Source organism: Glycine soja, chromosome 1 (assembly GCF_004193775.1).
Source record: "Glycine soja cultivar W05 chromosome 1, ASM419377v2, whole genome shotgun sequence".
NCBI lineage: Eukaryota > Viridiplantae > Streptophyta > Magnoliopsida > Fabales > Fabaceae > Glycine > Glycine soja.
This window is the reverse complement of record NC_041002.1, coordinates 33,112,914-33,131,450: the sequence shown is the minus strand read 5'-3', so window position 1 is coordinate 33,131,450 and position 18,537 is coordinate 33,112,914. Positions and strand designations below refer to the sequence as shown.

The window sequence follows — 18,537 nt, the reverse complement described above, 5'->3', positions numbered from 1 at the left end:
AAGATTGATTGTGATTGCTTGTAAGAATTCTATATGCATAGTGAAAATCTAATTCGTTTTGGATTAGATAACTGGAGTAGTTTCTCTAGAGATAAAGAGTGAACCAATATAAAAATTGGTGTACATCTTCTCTTGATCTTATCTTTCTTTCTCATTTTATTCTTGATCAATTTGCTAAAGGTTAAAGAAAATATCTTTTTGAATGAGAACTTTAACAAAAGGATTTTGTGTTAAGGGTGATTGATTAAATATTGGTTTTAACAAAAGTTTGTGATATGATCCTTGAAAAGAAAGCTTTTTCAAAACTCTGTTTTTGTTTTGTTTGATTTGATTTAGAACCAATTCACCCCTTCTTGGTTTGTGAGTTCCATCATCTTTTTTCATCTCGTACCAAGCTCTTAGAGATTGTTTTAGTCCATACAAGGCTTTGATCAGCTTGTATACATACTAAGGTTTCTTCTTGTCTTCATACCTAGGTGGCTGCTTCACATACACTTCTTTATTTATGAATCCATTTAGAAAGGCACTCTTGACATCTTTCTGATATAGCTTGATGTCTTTATGTGCTGCATAGGCTAAGAGTATTCTGATAGCTTCAAGTCTTGCTATTGGTGCAAAGGTTTCTTCATAATCAACCCCTTCACGTTGATGGTACCCTTGAGCAACCAATCTAGCCTTATTTCTGACTACTTCTCCTTCTTCGTTGAGCTTATTTTTGAACACCCATTTGGTTCCAATCATTGACTAATTCTTAGGAGGGGGAACAAGATTCCAAACCTTGTTCTTAGAGAATTAAGTCAATTCCTCTTCCATAACAATCACCCAATAATCTTCACTTAGTGCTTCATCAATATTCTTAGGCTCAATGGTTGAGAGAAGAGCCATCATTCCTTTTTCTCTATTTAGAGAATCTCTTGTCTTGACTTTGGATGTTATTTCCCCAATGATTAGATCTATAGGATATGAGGAAACAAATATCCAATCTCTTGGCATATCAACTTTTGTTTTTTGATTTGAGCTTTATCTTTCTGAAGTTAGCCTTTTTGAGCTTCCTTAGAAAGTTCTTCACTTTTCTTTGGGCTTTCTAAGCTAGGTGCAGTGTTCTAAGCATGTTTATTGATCTTTATTATTCTTTCTAGTTCTTCTTCTAGATATGAAACCATTCTCTTCTCAAGTGTATTATTATGTTCATCAAACATAACATGCACACTTTCTTCTATAACTTGAGTTCTCAGATTGTAGATTTTGTATGCTTTAGAAGATAGATAATACCCAAGAAAAATTTCTTTGTCTGATTTTTCATCAAATTTCCCAAGGTTTTTTTTATTGTTTAAAATATAGCATGTACAACAAAAAATGTGGAAGTATAACACACTTGGTTTTCCTAATTTCCAAAGTTCATAAGGAGTCTTGTTCAAAACCTTTCTAATAGAAACTTTGTTTAAAATGTAGCAAGTTGTGTTGACAGCTTCTGCCCAAAAATAGTTTTGTATACCATATTCACTAATAAGTGTTCTAGCCATCTCTTGTAAGGATCTATTTTCCCTTTCCAACACACAATTTTGTTGAGGTTTCCTCGAACAAGAAAATTGGGGGAGATGCCGTTTTCATCAAAGAAATTCTTAAAGAAAATATTTTCAAATTCTCCCCCATGATCACTCCTTACAGAGACAATTTTTAAATCTTTTATTTCTGAACTTTCTTACAAAACATTTTAAATGATTCAAAAGACTTATCTTTATGAGAAAGGAATAAAATCCTTATAAATCTAGAGAAGTCATCAACTATCACAAATCCATATCTCTTCCCATCTAGACTCAATGTTTTGGTTGGACCAAATACGTTTATATGTAATAACACTAGTACTCTCTGGGAAGATATTATATTTTTAAAGTGAAAGTTGGATTTTGTTTTTTTACCATTGACACAATCTTCACAAGCTCTGTCATACCCTAATTTCATCCGGGGACGATCATTGGCCAACATTTGGATTCTTGCCGGCCGAGTTGAACTGCGTAACGTTAATTGCCGCATAATCCATAGGGTTTTGTGACGTTTCGAAAGGAAATGTTCCAAATACTCAAAATGGGGGCAAAATGGTCACTTTGGGGATATTTCCCAGCCCCTGGACCCACTGAAGCCCATTAGAAAACTTAGAGATGAAGTAACTAGCTCGCCTGGGCGAGCTGCTGTGCAACCTCCTCCCCTTATTTTCCTATAAATAGGCGTGAGGGGCTGAAGGGAAGGGGTTCAACATCATTTGTAAGAGGTTTTCACTGAAATTAGAGAGAAAAAAGAGAAAGAAAAAGAAAAATCAAGGCCAAGGCATTTCAGTGATCAATTCCATGACCGTTCTTCCTCGTTCTTCGATCTTTGGCCGATTAGTTTTCTATTTTGAAGCTTTGAATTCATTCTATGCACCCTTAGGGGTCCATCCTTGCTTTGAATGCTTCATCTTCATTCTTCTATCATCGATGATCTTTTTCTGTGTTTTAAGCGAGTTTTGACCGATCGTTTAAGCCATAATCTCACTTAATCAATGTTAAAATAAATTTCAACCAATCGTTTGTGTTGTAATCTCGTTTAATCACCGTTAAAATAAAATTCAACCGATCATTTGTGTTATAACCTCAGTTAACCATCAAAAAAATAAGTTTCAACCGTTCATTTACCTTGAAAATTCTCTTTTAATGATTTGGAAAATAACCAAGTGAAACCAAAACTAAAATCAACTTGTTAGTCGTCTTATACGACTAACTTTTGTATAGAAAACATTTTCCAAAACTTGTATAGTTCCCTAATTTATGGTTATTTTGTAAATAAATCTTGTTTTATTGTTAAAGTTGTCTCTAGAATATTTCCATTGGATTTAATGATGAAATCTATGCAATTTCAGGTGAAAAAGAGGCTAAGTCATGAAGTGCTAAAAGTGACAGTTGAGCTTAGCTCATCAATTGGGCTAAGTGCGCATCCACCGCTAAGCATAGCTTCAGCATGATTAGTGCGATAAAAGAATTTGGCAGAGCATCAATATTAGGGTCGCACGCTAAGTGCGAGATCAATGCACTAAGCGCAGCAGTTGTCTTCAGCCAGGCTCAGCGCACGACTGACACTAAGCTCAAATCCACTTACTCGCGCTAAGCGCGAGGGTTGTGCTAAGCGCAACATCACGGGTTCAGAGCCTATTTAAAGCTATTTTGTGCAGAATTAGGGCAACAATCCAGAGAATCACCCTCACACATAGAAGTCAGAGCACACCACAATGCCTATTTCGGGAGAAGAGCTCTGGAGGTAGCAAGAGGAGTAACTTTTGCAGAGATACCTAGGTCTTGTAATTAGAGAGAGATTAATGAGTTGCAGAGTGATTGTGAAATGCTGAGAAAAGGAGGAGGGATCCCCCTTCTTGTGTAAGGAGCAGTTATTCTCTACTCTTAATCTCATTATTGTTAGGGTTTTTCTGTAATGGCTGGCTAAACACCCTTGTTGGGGATTTCTAAAGAACAGCTGATGTAATTACTTTAATATCTAATTGATTGTGTTTCTTGTGTTCAATTCTTCTTTTAGTGCTTAAATTTTGTATGCTCTTGGTCTGATCAACCGTTTGTGTGCATAGTTAGGTGACTTTAGCATTGGGAAATGTACTGTTGCCTTAGAACTTGAATGAAGCAGGATTGAAACTTAGTCTTAAATGAGGGATTTACGGATTAAGTTTTGGTTTTAAACATGATGTTATAATAATGCTGTTTGGTCTAAGTCTAGTCCAACAAGAGGGATCTGAGGACGAAACTTGGTTTAAGTTAGTCTAAACCTAGGAGGGCTGTCTAAATTGAGTCTAGTCCAACAAGAGGGATTTAAGGATGAAGCTTGGATTGATTCAGCCTAACCAGGGATCAGGGTTTAGTAATTTAGGCTACAACATAGAACACAAAAGCATGATTGATTAGAGAAATATCTTTATATACATCAGCTGGTTTGATAGAAAGACCCAACACCTTTACTTACTGCTGTCAATCTTACTTGCAATTTTTACTATTTTTAGCCTAGACTAAGTTTAATTCAGTTTTAAACCATCAGTTATCAATGTTTCTTTCAACAATGCCTTATTTCTGAATTTAACCCTGTCTAATACTAGTTCCCTAAGTTTGATACTTAGATTCATCCGTTTTAATTTTAAATACTTGACGACCCGATGCGCTTTCCGGCAAACTGGATTTCCCTTGAACATATTTGTATAAAGAAAAATTGGACCAAAAATTAATTACAGGGGAAATCCAACACAACTCATAATCAAGCTTTTGTCCACAAGAAAATCGCTTGAATCCGTTCAAAGGTCCAACGCCTAAAACGGTCTTTTTTACTTCTATCGGTTAAAATGAATTGTTTAGAAGTCTAAAATCAATATCAAAGAACTATGTAGCTCTGAGTTCCTCATCGCAAATGAGGATACGTAGGAGCGAGAGCCTTGCTCTTGTCGACCCCAAAAAGATAAAAAAACATAAAAAGGGGAAAATAAACTAAAAATTGAAGTCATGATATTGCACATTTGATTAAAGGTTGTCGTCCCTTGTGACAAACGCGTGGGGTGCTAATACCTTCCTCGTGCGTAAACAACTCCCGAACATTTATTTCTTAAAACTCATAGACCATTTCTTGGTTTTTCTAATGTTTTCCTCAAATAAACGTTGGTGGTGACTCCACGCATTTTCCTTCCTTGGAAGACGCACCCATGAGCCTCGCTTTTCCCTCCCGCCGAAGGATAGGTTGCGACAGTTGGCGACTCCACTAGGGATTGTTTTTAGAGAGTTAGGCCATTTTAATTTGTGTGCATTCCTTATGGTGACTTTCTCTGTTGTTTATTTCCCTTTATTTCTCTTATGTTCTTGTATGCATATAACTCTTTGATGCTTTTAGTGTATTTGTTTATTTAATGCATGCATTGATAAATATTCGTTCATTTGATGCACCCACAACACCTACACTTTTGCACACACTGTGAGTTGTTAAGGGCCCTATACCCGGGTCCTTGGGAACATAGGGAGTGGAGGTGAATCTATGGTCATGCTAAGTCTCCGACTTGCTTGATGACAGTGAAACCACATCTAGAGTTTTTCTCTTTGATGATACGTTGTCGTTGGTAGTCCCTACCGCCACAATGTTTGATATCAAAGGGGATGATATCTCTAGAAACCTTTGAAAGTTAGATGCAACCACCTCGGGAATTATCACTAAATAGCAAGCTTTTAGTTCCCCCCCATTAGGTTCCTGAAATAGGGGCATTGAGCCAACACATTACATGTTGTTTCCTTGATATTGCCATGCATATCTTTGCAATGTCATGTTTGTGTGCGTCTCTGCTATGTCATTATTTGATGATGTTACCACATGCTTGCTCATATAATATTTTTCTTTTCATTCTATTGCATCGTCACTCATGTGTTGCGTTGGTCTCGTCATTTTGTCACAAGAAGTCGGAAGGTCCGCATCACCTTCTTAAATGCATACATGGGGCACTGTGGTGATGATTGTAAATGAACCATGATGCCTAAATGTTATAAGTAAGAAGAGATGATCTTTCAGGCTCTCGTGTTCGTAAAATGCATTTGTGTCATGCATAGCATAAGCATTCCTTAATGCATTCATCATATTTCCTCCATGATAGGGTGTTGAAGTATTGATTCAAATAGAACTTTTTAGTCTAGCAAAACATGGGATCAAATCAAGCACCCTTGTTTAAGAAAAGGTTCTATCAAGTCAAAATTAAAAGCCTAGAGGTTGCCAGTATGCAAGAATTGGGGCAATTGATGAATCAGCTCCAACGTCAAGCTTTCCGCAAGACCTATGGGAAGATTTGGGATCTAGCTATGATAGAAGTCTCTATTGATGCCATTGCAGCTTTCACTTAGTATTACGATCAACCACTAAGATGCTTCACGTTTAGGGACTTTTAGTTAGTACCAACCATGGAAGAGTTTGAAGAGATCTTGGGATGCCCACTAGGAGGAAGAAAGCCATATCTTTATTCTGGGTTCTATCCCTCCATGGTGAGAATAGCCAAGGTAGTCAAAATCTCGGCACAAGAATTGGACCGAGTGAAGCAAAATAGAAATGGGGTGGTCGGAATACCGAGGAAGCACTTGGGGGAGAAGGCGAAGGCTTTGGTGGATCAAGGTGAATGGGCTTCGTTAATTGATGTCTTGGCGCTATTGGTATTTGGAGTCATCCTCTTTCCAAACATGGATGGGCTAGTGGACCTGATGCAATCCTACCCCGCAAGGGCATTGGATAGAAGACTCCAAGAAGATTGGGCCAGAGATGGAAGAGAAGACCCTAGGGTTCTCATGAGCCTTAGGGTAGATTTCGGGCCCATGGGCTAAGTATGAGCATGCTTGTCTTTGTACATATTAGATTAAGGTTTCATTATTTTTGGGCCTTGTATTTAGGGCTCTATAATATAGATAAGGTACCCTAGAAATGTATGATTTTTCAGCCCTTGTATTTTAGGGCACCTAGACTAGTTTTTGTATTAGGGGTAGTTTTGTAATTTCACATACATTAAGTGAATATTCAATGTGTGTGGTTCGAAATAAATTTAATTGAATTGGGAGAAGCCCAATCCAATTAAATTTTAGAGGGGGAGGTGAGCATTTGCTTGTTACACCCCATTGCCACATCATATAGTCACACTTTGTGCATATCCTTCATGCTTTACATGCCTCATGACACCTAAGCACACTTAGTGGAGAATCTTGGACTTGATCTTGGATTAGTGGGCTGAACCATAGCTAAAATTCACTAATCATAATTAGTGAAATTTTGGCTCCAAAATTTGGCTCCACAAATTCAATTTCAAATTCAAGTGAAATTTGAATAGAAATTCAAATTTTCCTCCAATTTTGTGTGACACTTAGGCTCTAAATAAAGGCCATGTGTGTGCATTTTTTGAAATTTGATCTTTTGAGAATTACACTTCAAAGTTCAGACCTTAATTGAGGCACAAAATTTTGTGCTCCTTCTCTTTTTCTCCCTTCACTCATCTTCTTCTTCCTTTAAGCTCTTATCCATGGCTTCCTATGGTGGTGAGTTTCTTCTTGACTCATCTTCTCCTTAAAGTGGCATCTCCAATCATCTTTCTTCCTTCTCCATTCAGCTGCCATGATCTTTAAGAAGCAAAAGACTCCATTGATGAAGAAGATCCAAGGCCTACAAGCTCCACATGGAGCTATGTCAGGACCTAGCGGCAATCGATGCCTTCCTTGCTTATCACCATAGCAAGGAAAGTCCACTCGTTGTTGTTTTGGCCGATGCCTATGACACATTTGACAGAAGATGCGAAAAGAGCGGTGCAAGGATCATCTGTTGCACACTTACTCTTTATGTATGGCTGGTCTCACACCTCTTTCTTCATGAAAGTAGACCTGTCTGTCCCCTGCAAGGTCACCGCACATGCACTGAGAAAGGGAAGGCCAATTGGGAGCAACTCCTGGCTAGTATAGTGGGGACATCTGTTAATTGGTTCCCCCGATGGAAGGAAGGAAGAGTTGGGGTTCTGTCCTCATGTGAGGGATTCTCAAATGTCCCATTGATGGGAACGAGGGGTTGTATCAATTATAATCCCATCCTTGCCATAAGACAACTTGGTTACCCCATGAGAGGAGCACCGTTGGAAGAAAGTACCACGCGCTTCATCGCACGGGGTTTCAGAGACCCCAATGCAAGGATATTTCAGAGGGTCCAAAAGGCATGGAGCACGGTGCAAATAAAGGATAAGGAACTTAGGGGAAGCAGCAATGGGATTGTCGGCGGATATCACAAGTGGTTGAAGGCTCAGACGCAAGAGCTAGATTGGCTCCTGAAGCTAAAGGCCTCAAGTGGGGAAGAGGCTAAAACCCTGGAGGAGAGTGGAGAGGTGCAAGCCTTAAAGGTGGAACTTGAAAAGGTGCAAGCAGTCAAGGAAAGGTTCAAGACGACGACCATCAAGGTCCGGAAAGAGTGCGACGAACTGAGAAACGTCAATGTGGCCACAACCAAAGCATTGGAATGGGAAACAAAAAAGGCCCGAAAGGAAGAATGAGGCTGAAACAAGTTTCGAGGAGCGTTGTGGGGTAGCAACAACGAGTTTAAGCTTCAAAGGGCCGAGAGAGACCAGTCGAGAGTCGAAGGCATGGTATTGGAAGACAAGTTAAAGGCTTGCCAAAGTTTAAAAAGGAGTTTGCTCGAGCAATTTAGCAAGACGAAAGAGAACATGTGGGCCATCATTGACCAATACAAAGAGAAGCTAAGTTTAGCCGCAACCCATGAACAAAGTCTAGAGGACGAGTATGCAAAGGTGTCAGTCCTGCAAGTAGAAAGGGAAGCAAGAGAAAGAGTGATCGATTCATTACATAGAGAAGTAATGATGTGGATGGATAAGTTCACTTTCACCTTGAATGGGAGTCAAGAGCTTCCAAGACTGCTAGCCAAAGCTAAGGCGATGGTGGATCTGTACTCGTCCCCCGAGGAAGGTCATGGGCTCCTCAATTATTGTCAGCACATGATTGATTTGATGGCCCACATAATTAGGAGCCGCTAAGGCAGTTGTATTTTTGCTTTAATTTTGACGAGATGAACATTTTTGTTCCCTAATAAAAATGAGTTTGGTTCAATCCTATGTCTTTGCTCAAAATTCTGCACGAGGCCAATACTTCGGTAACTTATCTTTAGCATGCATTCATGTTTAGTTCTTAGTCGCATTACTCATTATATTTTTGTTCTTTAGGCAGTAAACACCATAACTAAACACGCTTTAAGACACCCCTATCGAACCCGTTCCAAAACTAGAGTCATGGGTGACATAGAAAAGGTGCAAGAACAAATGAAGGTCGATATGGAGGCCTTAAAGGATCAAGTGGCTTCCATGATGGAAGCCATGTTGAGCATGAAGAGAATAATGGAAAGCAACACGGTCGCAATTGCCGTCGCCAGTGCCACCGTCGAGGCAGATCCTACCCATTCGCATGCCACAAACCAAGCACACCAACCCACCCCGGACATGGTGGGACAAGGAGGAGAGGTGTTGGGCAGCACCGGTGGTCCACTCATTGGGTATAATAGGAATGCTTATCCCTATGGCTTACCCCCCAATTATATGCCGCCCACCGTGCACATGCCCAACGAGAACGCTAATCATGTTGTTCCCGTTACCTTTGAGGGTCAGCAACCCCAGCCTATAGGAGGCGCCCATGAAGAACCTCAGGAGCCTGCTCAAGGTGATTTCGACCTATATCCCACATTCATCGCCGAGGGGCCGACGTTTAATGTTGTGCCTCAACCTAATATCACAGGAGCTCCTTGACCCCGCCATCTGCAACCATTGCATTTCTTAGTAGGGGGCCCGCCTCCAGCAGTGGAAGGGAGAAAGAAACTTGATCTCCTCGAAAAGAGATTAAGGGCTGTCAAAGGGTTTGGTGATTACCCTTTTTCCGACATGACAAAATTGTGTTTGGTACCTGATGTTGTCATCCCTCCAAAGTTCAAGGTACCTGGTTTTGATAAATACAAGGGGACCACTTGCCCCAAAAATCAACTGAATATGTATTTCCGAAAAATGGGGGCATACTCTAGGGACGAGAAACTGCTAATGCATTTCTTCCAAGAAAGCTTGGTCGGGGCGGCGGTTATCTAGTATACCAATTTGGAAGCTTCTCGCATCCGCTCATGGAAAGACTTGATTATTACCATCATTAGGCAATACCTATACAATACTGACATGGCTCCCAACAGAACCCAGTTGCAGAATATGAGCAAGCGGGAGCACGAGTCATTTAAGGAGTACGCCCAATGGTGGAGGGACTTAGCAGCGCCCCCCATGGTAGAAAGAGAGATGATCATAATGATAATGGGCACTCTGCCGGTGTTCTACTATGGAAAGTTGGTGGGCTACATGCCCTCTAGCTTTGCAGATTTAGTATTTGCGGGCTAGAGGATTGAAGTAGGCCTAAAAAGAGGAAAGTTTGATTATGTTGCTCTGACCGGTACGAGCAATAGAAGATTCGGAGCAACTGGGGCAAAGAAGAAGAAAGGGGACGCCCACGCAGTGACTTCAGCTCCTACTTGGTCGAAACCCCTCATAACACTTACCAATATGCCTAACATCAACCAAGCTTTTCATCCCGCATCAGAAACCCCTCCAGTCCAGTAGCCGTCCAGCAAAGGGCACCCGCTCAACCACAAAGTAGCCGTTCGGTAAAGAAGCCTATGGAATTCACTCCCATCCCGATGTCATACGAAGACTTGCTACCTTCTTTGATCGCCAACCAAATGGCAGTGGTATCCCCTGGGAAGATTTTCCAGTCTCCTTTCCCTCGATGGTACAACCCCAACCCAACCTACGCTTATCATGGGGGTGTCCTGGGACACTCGATAGAACAGTGTATGACCTTTAAACATAAGGTCCAAAGTTTGATCGACGCAGGTTGGCTAATGTTCCAAGAGGACAGTCCAAATGTAAAGACAAACCCTCTTGCCAGTCATGGAAGGGCACCGATTAATGCGGTAGAGGAGTGCAGACTCCAGAGGCCGAAGCAATTGAAAGATGTGATAACCTCTAGGAGGTTTATATTGAAGGCGTTGTGTGAGGCGGGCATCATTTGCTTCGACAGGGTCCAGGAGGACGCCTGCTTAATACACCCGGGGGCAGCACATGATGTAGAGGCATGCCCTGTGGCAAAAGACTTGCTACAAGGGATAATGGACCAAGGTTGGTTTGAAATTGGTTATGCAAGCAAGGAGGAGCAACATGTGTGCATGCAATCGGCTGACAAAAGCCCAAGCAAGCCCAAACCATTGGTGATCCATTTCACCAGAGATGCTGCCACCCAAAAGCCCTGGGGCTTCCAGCCTACCTCGGGTAAAAAGCCTATCCCTTTCCCTTACAAGAGTGACAAGGCAGCCCCATGGAAGTATGCCCGTCAAAAACCCGACATAAGGAAGGACGAATCCGTCGGAGATGACTTGTCCTTTGCCAAAGTTACTAACATCTCTGGCATAAGCGGTGTGACCCGTAGCGGGTGAATCTTCCCAGCACCAGACCTGTTGGTACGACCCAAGGACGCGAAGGGAAAGGCGAAGGTGGGCACGGAAGAAAGAAACCAGGTAAGCCCGATTCGCGAAGGAAAAGGCTAAGGGAGAGGAAGACTTCAGTAGAATGAAGATATCCGCCAAAGAAGTAAACGAGTTCCTTCGAATCATCCAGTAAAGCGAGTTCAAGGTAATTGAATAGCTCAACAAAACCCCAACTAGGGTCTCCCTGTTGGAATTACTCATGAACTCCGAGCCTCATCGGCACTGTTGGTAAAAATCTTGAATGAAGCTCATGTAGCCCAAGACATCTCTGTGGAGGGCTTCGGAGGTATCATCAACAATATTACCGCCAAAAGTTACCTCACCTTCGACGATGAGGAGATACCATCGAGGGTCGCGAACATAATAGGGCCTTACATGTGTCCGTCAAGTGTTTGGACCACATCGTGGCCAAGTTTCTTATCGACAATGGATCGTCGCTAAATGTCATGCCCAAGAGCGCATTGGACAAACTGCCTTTCAATGCGCCACACTTAAGGCCGAGCTCCATGGTGGTGTGGGCTTTTGACGGTAGCCGTTGAGACGTAAGAGGGGAGATTGATCTCCCAATTCAGATTGGATCGCATATTTGTCAGATCACTTTCCAAGTGATGGATATCAACCCAGCCTATAGCTGCCTTTTAGGCCGACCTTGGATTCACTCAATCAAGGTAGTCCCTTCAACGCTCCACCAAAGGTTGAAATTCGTGGTGGAAGGGCAGTTAATCATAGTCTTCGGGGAGGAAGACATTCTTGTAAGTTGTCCTTCTTCTACACCATATATGGAAGCCGCCGAAGAATCCTTAAAGACATCCTTCCAAGCTTTGGAAGTGGTAAGCAATGCTTATGTCGAGTCTCCCCCAGTGTAACCGTGCTCATCCGGTGCTACTTTAATGGTAGCCCGTGTGATGCTAGGGCATAGGTACGAGCCTGAAAGGGGTTTGGGTCAGAAAATGATGGAATGGCGAGCTTGGTGGAGTTCAAGGAGAATCGTGGAAGGTTCGGGCTAGGATATAAGCCAACACGCGCCAATGTAAGGAAAAGTGTCCTAGAAAGGAGGGGTAGAAGCATGGGTCGTCCACAAGGACCGCAAGTGAGAAGGACTCCCTTATGTCACATCGGTGAAAGTTTTGTGAGCGCAGGCTGGATGTGTGAAGGGCGGGTCGCCAGGATCCACGATGAAGTCCCTCGAGAGCAACCAAACTGGGTGCGGCCATGCCCTCCTGAGTTCGAGTTGGGAAACTGGAAAATTATCCAACAACCCAGAATTTCCGTGGCAAACATGATGTAATTTTTTAGTCCTAACCCTATAGCTGGGCCTAGGCTTTAGGGTTTTCTCCCTGTTTGGGCTTGTTTTGTGCTATCAAATATATATAAATACAACCTTTCTTCATTTGTTCTTGCACTTTCATCCATTCTCATTGGTTTGCATGTTTATTTTTGTTGCAATTAAACGATACAGATCTGACAAGGATTGAGGGCACACCAAGAAGAGACAAAAATCGTAAACTTGGGTGTTAGTGAGGAAAAGAAAGAGGTAAAGGTTGGCACAGACATGACCACGCCTATCCGAGATGCATTGGTGGCTCTGTGTTAGTCGTCTTATATGACTAACTTTTGTATAGAAAACATTTTCCAAAACTTGTATAGTTTCCCCAATTTATAGTTATTTTGTAGGGATTTGTAAATAAATCTTGTTTTATTGTTATAGCTGTCTCTAGAATATTTTCCATTTAATTTAATGATGAAATCTGTTCAATTTCAGGTTAAAAGAGGCTAAGTCTTGAAGTGCTAAAAGTGGTAGTTGCACTTAACTCACCATTTGGGCTCAGCGCGCATCCAACGCTAAGCGCAACTTCAGCATGCTTAGCACGATAGAAGAATCTGACAGAGCTTAAATATCAAGGCCGCGTGCTAAGTGCGAGATCTGCTCGCTAAGTGCGATGGTTATCTTTAGCTAGCCAGGCTCAGCGCATAACTGGCGCTAAGCTCAAATCCACTAACTCGCGCTAAGCGCAACGTCACAGATTCAGAGCCTATTTAAAGCCTGTCTTGTGCAGAATTAGGGTAGAGAGAGAAACACACAATTCTAGCAAGCAGTACAGAATTCCAGAGCAAGGACACCACAATGCTAATTTCGAGATAGAAGCTCTGGAGGCAGCAAGAGGAGCATCTTTGCAGAGAAGAGGAGGAGGGATCCCCCTTCTTGTGTAAGGAACTATTATTTTGTACTCTAAATCTCATTTGTGTTAGGGTTTTTCTGTAATGGCTAGCTAAACACCCTTGTTGGGGATTTCTAAGGAACAATTGATGTAATTACCTTTAATATCTAATTAATTGTGTTTTATGTGTTCAATGCTTCTTTCAATGCTTAATTTCTGCATACTCTGGGTTTGATCACCCATTTGTGTGTACAGTTAGGTGACTTTAGTATTGGGAAATGTATTGTTGCCTTTGAACTTGATAGAAGCATGACTGAATAACCACATTACCAGGGATGAATTGTTGGGGTTTTGGTTTTCTGAATATACTGTGATGATAATGCTGTTTAAGTTAAGCCTAGTCTTACAAGAGGGATCTGCGAACGAAGCTTAGGTTAAATTAGTCTAAACTTACGAGGGATCGAGGTTTAGTACTTTAGGCTAGAACATAGAACATAAGAACATGATTAATTAGAGAAATATCTTCATATGCATCAATTTGTTTGTTAGAAAGACCCAGCGCTTTTTACTTATCGCTGCCAACTTTTACTTACTTGCATTTATTGTTTTTACCATAGAAGTAGTTTGTTTCTGTTTTTAACCATCGATTATCAATGTTGTTCCAACAATGCCTTACTTCTGAATAAAACTTTGTCTAATAAGCAAGTTCCATGAGTTTAATACTCGGATCACTCCGGTTTAATTTTAAATACTTGACGACCCGGTGCGCTTTCCGGTGTTTCATTTCCCTTGAATATATTTGTTGAAAATTGGAGAAAAAGGAACCATATGGGAAAATGAACACTCTGCTATGAGACTATCAAGACATCTTCGTTTGGTTATACCAAGACATGCCAGGTTTAAGTCCCGACATTGTGCAACATAGGTTGCCTTTGAATCCTGGTTGTTCCCAGGTGAAACAAAAACTAAGAAGGATGAAACCTGAAATGTCCTTAAGGATAAAGGAAGAGGTGAAAAAGCAGTTTGGCGCTGGCTTCTTAGCAGTTGCTCGATACCCAGAATGGGTTGCTTACATTGTGTCGATCCCTAAGAAGGATGGGAAAGTGCGAATGTGCGAGGACTATCGGGATCTGAACCGAGCCATTCCAAAGGACAATTTTCCTTTACCGCACATCGATGTCCTTGTACACAACACAACCAATTTTGCTTTGTTTTCTTTCATGGATGGGTTCTCAGGCTACAACCAAATCAAGATGGCACCGAAGGACATGGAAAAAATGACGTTCGTCGCCCTGTAGGGAACGTTCTACTACAAGGTGATGTCCTTTGGGCTCAAGAACGCTGGAGCAACCTACCAACGGGCTATGGTAGCATTATTCCACGATATGATGCACAAAGAAATTGAAGTCTACGTGGATGATATGATTGCCAAGTCTAAAACCGAGGAGGAACATCTCGTCAACTTGTGGAAGTTGTTCGAGAAACTGCATAAGTACCGATTAAGATTGAATCCCTCCAAGTGTACTTTTGGGGTCAAGTCGGGAAAATTACTCGGTTTTATCATAAGCCAAAAAGGTATAGAGGTGGACCCTGACAAGATGAAGGCCATCCTTGAAATGCCCGAGCCGCGCACCAAAAAGCAAGTCCGAGGTTTCTTGGGACGCCAGAATTATATAGCGAGGTTCATATTGTAGCTCACCGCCATCTGTGAGCCTCTCTTCAAGCTTCTGCGCAAGAACTAGTCAATCCAGTGGAATGACGACTGTCAAGTAGCATTCGTAAGGATCATGCAATGCCTTATGAGTCCCCCTGTGCTTATGCCACCGGTGCCCGGGAGACCCCTTATCCTATACATGACTGTGTTGGATGAGTTGATGGGGTGTATGCTGGGACAGCATGATAAGTTCAGAAATAGGGAATGGGCAATCTACTACTTGAGCAAGAAGTTCACCGCTCGTGAGATGAACTACTCCCTGCTTGAAAGGACATGTTGTGCCTTGGTGTGGGCGGCCCATCGTCTAAGGCAGTACATGCTGAGCCACACCACTTGGTTGGTATCCAAGATGGACCCAGTCAAGTACATTTTCAAAAAGCCCGTCCTCACCGGACGTATCGCTCGATGGCAGGTTCTACTGTCAGAGTTCGACATTGTTTATGTCACTCAAAAGGTGATAAAGGGAAGCGCCTTGGCAGACTATCTAGCTCAACAACCCCTCAATGACTACCAACCCATGCATTCGGAATTTCCAGATGAGGACATCATGACCTTGTTTGAGGAATAGGTGGAGGATGAAGATAGGGATAAGTGGATCGTATGGTTTGATGGCACGTCCAACGCCCTAGGCCATGGAGTTGGGGCAGTTTTGGTCACTCTCGACAATCAATGCATACCCTTCACGACAAGTTTGGGCTTTGACTGTACAAATAACATGGCTGAATACGAGGCATGCGCCCTTGGGATCCAAGCAGCAATTGACTTCAAGGTCAAATTGCTCAAGGTATATGGAGACTCAGCCTTGGTGATCCATCAATTGAGAGGAGAATGGGAGACCAGGGATCACAAGTTGATACCCTATCTGGCCTACATCAAGAAATTGACAGAGTTCTTCGATGATATCTCTTTTCATCACAATCCTAGAGAGGAGAATCAAATGGCCGATGCGCTCGCCACTTTAGCCTTCATGTTTCAATTGACTCTGCACGGAGACTTACAATAGATCGAGTTCAGATGTCGCAAAAAGCCCGCACATTGCTGCTTGATAGAAGAGGAGAAAACAGTAAACCTTGGTACTTCAACATTAAGCGATACGTTGAGGACAAGGAGTACCCACAGGAGGCTTCCAACAACGACAGAAGGACGTTGAGAAGGTTAGCAGCCGGTTTCTTCCTAAGTGGAGGCATACTGTACAAGAGAAACCATGATATGGTATTGCTCCGATGTGTGGATGCCAGGGAGGCTGAGCAAATGCTCGTAGAGGTGCATGAGGTATCCTTCGGGACACACGCCAATGGACATGCCATGGCCTAAAAGATTTTAAGGGCAGAGTATTACTTGCTCACCATGGAAAATGACTATTGTATCCATATGAGAAAATGCCACAAGTGTAAGCATTCACGAATAATGTCAATGCTCCGCCCATGCCTTTGAACCTATTGGCAGCGCCATGGCCCTTCTCTATGTGGGGAATAGATGTGATTGGAGCTATTGAGCCCAAGGCTTCGAACTGACATCTCTTCATCTTGGTCGCCATTGGCTACTTCACCAAATGGGTTGAAGCGGCATCATATGCCAATGTAACAAGGAGCATGGTGGTTAGGTTTATCAAGAAAGAGATAATCTGCCGGTACGGGTTGCCTAGGAAGATTATCACTGACAATGCCACCGATCTGAACAACAAAATGATGAAAGAAATGTGTGAGGATTTCAAGATCCAACATCACAATTCCACGCCTTATAGACCCAAGATGAATGGGGCAGTTGAGGCTGCAAACAAGAACATCAAGAAAATAGTTCAGAAAATGACCGTGTCATACAAGGATTGGCACGAGATGCTCCCTTTCGTGCTACATGGTTATCGAACCTCGATGCGCACATCAACTAAGGCAACTCCTTTCTCCTTAGTATATGGGATGGAGGTCGTGTTGCCGTTTGAAGTAGAGGTCCCCTCTTTAAGAATTATGGCCGAGTCAGGGTTGAAAGAGTCAGAATGGGCCCAAGCACACTTTGATCAACTGAATCTTATAGAGGGTAAGAGATTGGCCGCCATGAGCCATTGACGGTTATATCAAAGCTGGGTGAAGAACGCTTTTGACAAGAAAGTACGCCCACGCAAGTTAAGCGAAAGGGATCTCTTCTTAAAGAAAGTATCCCAAGCTCAGAAAGACCATAGAGGAAAATGGGCTCCAAATTATGAAGGAATATTCGTCATGAAGAAAGCATTTTTGGGAGGAGCATTGGTGCTTGCCAACATGGATGATGAAGAGTTGCCTTTGCCTGTGAATTTTGATATCGTCAAATGATATTATGCTTAGTACTTGGGGTAGCTAGAGGAGTCAATACATGATTATTCTCCAAAAAGTTCATTGGGATCTCCAAAGTTTTCCAATCCTTTGTAAACCATGATCGCAACATTAATGAACATTGGATTGATGATTTGCATTTCAAATTTCTTGTGTTATGTCTTTTATGTCTTTAGAGTACACACTCTCAATCTGTGGGGTGCCGTAAAGCGTTTAAGTAAAATTGAACATAATAAACTCTTGTTTAATTGTTGCACTTAAACTCCTAAGCATAAGCATACATACATTTGCAGCTTGTCATCTTGCGTGTTGGAAGATAAATGAAGTTTCATTTTGAGTAGTGATCAATATCACACCAAAATCAAGACAAAGGTAAGCAAAAGGTGGTATCGATATTTCGCGGTGTGGTTTCACATTTTACTACTGATGTCGTTTCCTTTAATCAAAAAGCTTAGGGGCAGGTATGAGCAGGTGTTGGGCCCATGATAAATCAACCATCATCCCGCGCCCGGCTCAAGACGTTAAAGAAGCACTACTAGGAGGCAACCTAGTACCTTTAAAATTCTTGCTTTATTTATTTGTCTATTATATTTGAATGCGCCTATTTTTATTTGTGAACATAGGAGTTTAAAATATGTAAATATGGCAAAAGGGGGGGGGGGTAATCAAATTTTGAAAAAAAAAACAGAATTAGCTCACCTGGGCGAGCATGTCTGCACCAGATTTTAAAAGGGGGGAGGGGTGAAGCTTTTCTTCACCCCATTTTTCTCCCCCAAGCAATTCTAAGCACCCCAAAGCTACGGGATTCATGAAAACCAGCAGCCCTAGGTCCTTATTTGCGCCTTTTTGCTTCTATTTTGTTGCGTTTTGGTTCATCCCTACAAGTAAGTGCCATTTCCCTTTGATCTTGGGCTTGCCATTGCTGTATTTTAGTGCCTTGTTTGCCTATTTGTTGCAAAATTCGTGAGGCAATATGTGCTTGGATTCATACTTGTTTGTTTGAATTAGGACGTTGTAGGGGATGGCCATAGGCCTATTAAGAATGAATGGACATGTCACATTGCCCCCATTCCTTATTTGTTCATGTCTAAACATGCGCCCACCAAGTGTTCGGTGAAATGCCTCAATGGCATTTGCGCATGATTTTGTGAAATTCTGCTTGTGGAACGAATTGATGCAGGTGCGGTTGCCATTGTGAGTGTGTGGACAGCTTGTAGAAGCTAGAATAGAGTGCCAAAGTATGACTTAGGCCTAGGAA

General features: G+C 42.0%; 1 protein-coding gene across 1 annotated transcript; it reads left to right on the top strand.

Annotated features, from left to right (window-relative positions):
* Window positions 1–15,112: 15,112 nt before the first annotated feature.
* LOC114423315 (uncharacterized protein Mb2253c-like) lies at window positions 15,113–15,976 on the top strand. Its single transcript, XM_028390059.1, has 2 exons — window positions 15,113–15,259; window positions 15,542–15,976. Exons 1-2 carry the CDS (start codon window positions 15,113–15,115, stop codon window positions 15,974–15,976), a joined length of 582 nt encoding a protein of 193 aa, XP_028245860.1.
* Window positions 15,977–18,537: the final 2,561 nt, after the last annotated feature.

Bases quoted from the DNA above. Each gene is read 5' to 3' on its own strand.
- LOC114423315 (XM_028390059.1), top strand. From the start codon at position 15,113: ATGACTGTGTTGGATGAGTTGATGGGGTGTATGCTGGGACAGCATGAT. The intron at 15,260-15,541 runs GTGTGGGCGGCC...TTTGAGGAATAG, and splicing joins AAAGGACATGTTGTGCCTTG to GTGGAGGATGAAGATAGGGA.